This window comes from Pteropus alecto, unplaced genomic scaffold, assembly GCF_000325575.1.
Source record: "Pteropus alecto unplaced genomic scaffold, ASM32557v1 scaffold56, whole genome shotgun sequence".
In the NCBI taxonomy this organism is placed as follows: Eukaryota; Metazoa; Chordata; class Mammalia; order Chiroptera; family Pteropodidae; genus Pteropus; species Pteropus alecto.
Genome location: NW_006438871.1, coordinates 266650 through 272379, shown reverse-complemented (window position 1 = coordinate 272379; position 5730 = coordinate 266650). Strand labels below are relative to the sequence as shown.

The window sequence follows — 5730 nt, the reverse complement described above, 5'->3', positions numbered from 1 at the left end:
CCGGCCCGGTCCGCCCTGCAGGCAGCGGGGCCAGCTCGCCACTCTGACCCCGTGGCCTGGACCCTGGACGCGGCGGAGGGCCCCCATTCTGCCTGTGAGGTTGGGGTTCCTGCTGTGATGCTAATGTGCAGTCTCTCACCCCGTTAAGGTGACGCAGCAGAGTCTGCCCCACAGTCTCACCCACGGACAAAGGGACCGGCTTCTGGAATGGCCAGTGCACGCACCCGTGAGCAGCGCCTCCCTCCTGCAGACACACCCACACCCACCCAGGTCAAGGCCAGGCGGGCCTGGGGTGGCTCGGGCCGTGGGTGGAGGAGGCCACTTGGGAGCAGAGTGCTGTGATCGGTGTCCAGGAACAAGGCTGGGACGTGAGACTATGTCAGGGTCAGGGAGGGCCTTCCAGGGTCAGGGAAGAGCCGAGGTGAGGAAGGGTGGACGTGACCCTTGAAAAGTCAATGGCTGAGGTGGCGGGAAGGCACCACACTGGAGCGTCACCACACAGGAGAGCCACCACACTGGAGAGCCACCACCGATGGCTCTGTCTGAGGCTGCCGTCTGCCCGGCCTCCCATGCCGGCTCCCTGGAGCTGGCCCTCCCTCAGCTCAGTTTCCCCTTCTGTCTGGCAGGGCTGGCGGTCCTGGTGGCTCCCACACGGCCACCTGCCCGACCCCATTGTATGCAGCGTCTGCTCCGGGCACGGCTGGGCCAGCCTGGCAGTGTCCGAGGGGACCCTGGTCTCGGAGTCCAGGAGCTGCGCCGTCACAGCTCTGGGCCAGGGCGCGACATGGGTCAGCCACGAAGCTCCCCCAGCCCGTGCCCTCCTCAGGAACACAGCCCGTCACAAATGCCACTTCACGCCCAAGCGCCCACCCTGGGGGAGGACAGACGGTGTGCGGCGGCCCCACGGGGTGGCCACGACGCCCAGGACCTGCAGCAACACGGCGCCTGCCCACGACCCGACTGTGGGCAGAGCGGCCCGCGAAGCATCTGTGCGCCGCCGACGGCCACCCCTCGGAGGGCGCGTTTGCGGGCGCGTTTGCAGACGCGGGGACGGGCAGCGGGAGCTCCGCACTCCCGTCCCCCGAGAGCCGCTCTGCGACACCACCGACCCCTCCCCTCCCCTCCGCTCTCTAAGCTTTTCCGGTGGACGTGGGTTTTTAGTAAGATGGGAACGGGGTGACTGTTACAAAGTCGGTGGCCCGAGGAAGCCCCGCTGGCGCCCCCGTCCCATTTAGTAACCGGGGGCCCCGGATCCAAGCGCCCCTTCCTGGCCAGGCGGCGACGCACATCAGCTGTCTCCAGGGCTCCGACCCCCGTTTTCCTTAGCGACGAAATCGCATGTCGACCTGGTCACTCGACCTTGCTCCTGCGGGAAGCAGGTTCCCGCCGCGCGGCCGCTGCACGGTCTGTCCACGTCCTCACCGTAGAAAGTCAAGGGCGCCGAGTCTCCCAGTGACCGAGGGCTCCAGGAACTCCGCCCCTCGCGGGGCACAGCCACTACTCAGCTCTGTTTCCCCTGGAAACCGGAGCCAGCGCCTCCAGTCCCCGGTGACGAGACCCCGGCTGTGCTTTGATGCGCCGCCTCCCACTCTTCAATGTGCCGGCCTCGCTCTTTAAAGACCCCCAGACCACACGGACACTGGACACGGACACTGGACACGTCCACCTGGGAGGCCCTGCCAGGCCCGCACGAGGCTCCAACATCACCACCCTCGGCCCAGGCCATGTCAGTGTGAAGCTGGACCCTGTGTCCTCAGGGGTCACAGCTAAATGTGGGGGCAGATGCCTCCTGAGAAGTGTGCAGTCACGGGGTCACCAGAGGCCTGTCCCCAGGCCACCTCCCCTGCAGACCCAGAGACCAGGCCTGGGTGCCACTCTGCTCGTGGCTGAGAGCTGGCGCTGCTTCCTCTGGAAGAGGGGTCTTTTCACAAAGGTGACCCCCTCCCCTCCACGTCTCCAGCCCCAGGCAGCAGGGAAGGGGGCCCGGTGCCCCCCCCAGCCCTTCTCCAGGCTCCGGCTCTGCCAGCACTGGGCGCCCTGGCACGGAGGCGCTGGCCGCACGGGGACCCGCGAGGAGGGACACTGCCACCGCCGCTCGTGCGAAGCCCCCGACAGGCCCGGAGCGCGCTCCTCAGGCTCACGCCCTTCCTCAGAGTCTCCAGGGCTTTCGAGAATTTCAGATGACAAAGGCGCAGGTGGCCACAGGTACCACGTGAATGTTCGCGGGTTTATAAATGGTCTCATCAGCTCAGGTGTCCCAGACAGGTGCAGGTCGGCTCAGGTGCGGTCGAATGAGCTACGCTGGGACTTCAGATGTGCAGACTAGGACCGCCCAGCGCCCGGTGTCCGAGCACTGGAGGTGAATCCACTCGCCATGCGCACCGTGGCCGGTGACTGGTGGAACCCGGGTCCGCTGTCCTGCCCGGGGGACGGCGCCCGGTCCCGCGGTCCCACCCTCTCGGCACTGGCCGGGCACCTGCGGAGCGACCGTGATGGGCCCATCGCCCAGGGCACAGGCTGGCGTGAGGCCAGCTCAGACAGCCGGCAGGAGACAGGGGAAGAGACTCACTGCAGGCCACCCGATCCAGAACCCCGGGGTGGGTGGTCCCAGGCCACGGGATCTGTCCACCGCACTGCCGCCCGGCACAGGTGGGCCGCATGGGTGGAGGCTGCCCAGGGCCAGGCTGCCGGTGGGAATGGGGGGAAGCGGCCCGGCGGACCCTGGCGGGCTGTCCACCCCCTGCCTCTTCTCCCAGAGCTCGGCCCCCGCGGGCCGGGAGGGGTTGCTCCCGGGCAGGGGGTGAGCCTGGCCAGCCTCTGCACCCCTGCAGCCCCCACCCCAGACCCTGCACCACCCCCCCGAGGGGGCGGCCGTGGAAGCCACATGGCAAAACGCGGCTTAGCATTTCACGAGCTCGCTCACGTTCACCACCTCGTCAGAATGAGACGGAACGTTCCCAACCCATGGGGAAACCGAGGCAGAGGGCGGTGCACGCGGACGGCGGAGCAGGCTCAGCGCACTGCCCCAGCCCTTCGCCGCTCCCCGGAAGCCCCGCTCGCCCTTCTGCTGGAAGCCGCCTTTGTCCCCAGCCTCCTTCCCGACGAAGGTCACCTGCTATGCCAAGGCCCCTCGACGCCACCTGTGCGGCTTTTAAGGCATCCGCTCCTGGTTGGCGTGTGTCTCTCCTGTGCCCTTGGGACTCTCAGATTGGGGGCGGTGTAAGTCACCACCACCCAGACAGGGCCCGGCACGCAGGAGGTGCCCGAGAAAGCCCGCTAAGTGGACGGACAAGCCGGCCAAAGCGCTGGGTGTTTCCTCATCGGCCTCGGTCGCCCTCGGGAGCGAGGGAACACGCAGCCGAGGTCTCCGCCGGACAGGCCCGCCATTCCACGGCATGCCCCAACTCGGCCCCAGCCCCGGGCCCTGGAGGAGGCGCTCAGATGCCTCCTGGGCCCCAGGCGAGGGGCAGGCCACTGCCACCACACAGGCAAGCCCAGCAGACAGCTGGGCCGGGCCCAGGGAGACAAAACCGCCTCCGAGGAACCCAGGGAGTCACTTGGCGGTCTCAGAAGTCACACTTGAGTCTCCTTCGTCAGCAACTGGACAGACCCCAGGTGACGGGAACCCTTTCAGCGTAAGGGCTACTACAGATACCAGGAAGCCAGGGCCCGGAGCCGCCCGCTCGCACGGCGTGGGGACCTGCGCCCACGTGTCACACCCCGCCACCACCCTCCCCGCGCCCCTCCAGCCTGAGTGCACCCTACAAAGCCCCTGGGAACTGTTCCCAGGACCTCAGCCCATCCCCCACGCCTCTCCAAGCCTCCAGTGACTAACAGGGACCTTTGCAAACAATCGCCTACAGGCCCAAGAACAATGGCACCAAACCCCCGCTCCGAAACCGCAGCTGACACATTTTCCTGAAATTAGTAATCAGATGCCCTTCCTTGTCTGATTCAGCAGATCCCAAAGGACACAGAGAAGTTGCTCGATCCGCTAAGTGCAGGGGCCTCCGCCTCGGACGGCGGAGCCAGGGTCGGTCCCTGTCCACACAGATGCGCAGGAGCACTGCCTGAGCCCGGACACCAGTCCCACCGCGAGACGCCTCCAGGCGCTCCACCATGTCCCCTCCAGCTGAGGGGGGGGCTGCGGCGCCCCCCTCCGCTTCCCCCTCCCCCCACGGTGGCCCGCCTTTGCCTGTGGCCTGGAAAGTGCTGTGCCCTCCTCAGGCATCGCCCCCTCCGTCACTTAGCTGGCAACAGCACAAGGCGGCCCAGCCTGCAGGCGCCTCCACCTGGAAGCCCGCGGCATAAATCGCCCGGGCAGCGCCCCTCCAGCAGGTGGCCGGCTTCCCAGCTCTCCAGCCCCAGCAGCCCGGCCCCATGGAAAGGCGGGGCGCGGGCACCTACCGACGCTGGTGATCCTCTGCACCCCGAGGTCGTGCAGCAGGGCTTCGACCGCGGGGTTGTGTCTGGAGTACAGCTCGTAGCGGTTGATGCCGATGTGGAACCGGAGCCAGTTGGGGTAGGCGTCCGCCGCCGCCTCCCCGGTGGGCGAGGGCTGCTCGTCCTCGGGACCTTCCTGTGGCCTATGGGAAAGGAGGTGACCCCGAGTCAGCGGCGAGAGGACAGGGCATTGGGGGCGCTGGCCACAGACGCCAAGGTTTGACGTCTGGGTCCAAGAACGCGGCTGCGCGCAAAGGCGCCCTGCTCCGACGGGGCCCTGCGGAGTCTGCACTTTTTCTGTGGCTGCTGCTCAGCAACTAATAACACATCTCGAGGCCCGGAATTCCCGCCGCCCCTCGGAGCCGCCAAAGAGGGCTGTAACTAACGCGGCCCGGTCCCCGGACGCCAGCACGGCGCCCACCGCCTCCGTCCCAGGGTCTCCCAAACAGCCCGACAGGCACGACGTCAGCTCGGGGTCCGAGGGGCTGTCCGCTCTCCCTGGGGGGCAGGAAGACAAACTCGTCTGTGACCACAGACTGTGCGCAAGTCACAGACAGACACGCCCAGCCTCTCAGAAACTCTCCCTGGGAACCGCGCTGCAGTTCCGACCAGGGCCGGAATGATGCAAGACGCTAAATTTAATTTTAATGAGAGCAGTCTTGGGTGGGGAGAGGGAGGAGGGAGGCAGTCGCTCGGCCGAGGCTCAGACTGAGGACCTGCCACCCACGAGGCCGGCCGGACATCTCTGCAGTTGAGGGGCCAGTCTGGGGGACAGCAGACCCTGTTTACTGCTGGCTGGACGAGAAAGTAGACTCAGCTTAGCTCTAACTCACCTGCAAGCAAGGCCTTTCGGCCCCTACCCCTGTCCCACAGTGGACACGACGGGCAGCTCCGTCACTGACTACTGGCTCTGGGCTCTGTCCTCCTATGATGAGCCACAGGCCCAGGCCACTGCTCCCATTCTCAAGTTTCTGGGCACTTCCTCGAACCCGGCCAGCAGCCCAAGTCCAGAGGCCAGCAGACAAACACCTTGGTATATTTAGACAGAAAACTCGGAGCCTGGTCAAATTTCAGGGAAGAAAGGATTTAATAAGATGTTTCGGAACCCTGGCCCCCTCCACTGTGGCCTGGGTAACCTTTTGCAGGTAGTTATTTATTCTGGCCTCGCTGCTAGTTAATGTTTCACTAACTAGCTCTGGGTTGCAGCATCTGCTTATTCTGCTCTTTGTGGCTGAGGAAGGCTCTGGGGGAGGGTCCAAGACCAGGACGGTTGAGAAAGAAGCTCCC

At 66.1% G+C, this 5730-nt stretch overlaps 1 protein-coding gene across 1 annotated transcript in view; it reads right to left on the bottom strand.

Annotated features, from left to right (window-relative positions):
* FAM20C (FAM20C, golgi associated secretory pathway kinase) overlaps positions 1 to 5730 on the bottom strand; it is a gene marked incomplete at its 5' end in the record, with an annotated part of 27098 nt that overhangs the window by 19985 nt on the left and 1383 nt on the right. Inside the window, one exon of the mRNA XM_025049569.1 lies at positions 4250 to 4586. Within this exon, the coding sequence (XP_024905337.1) occupies positions 4250 to 4586 (337 nt within the window). The remainder of the gene's footprint in view (positions 1 to 4249; positions 4587 to 5730) is intronic.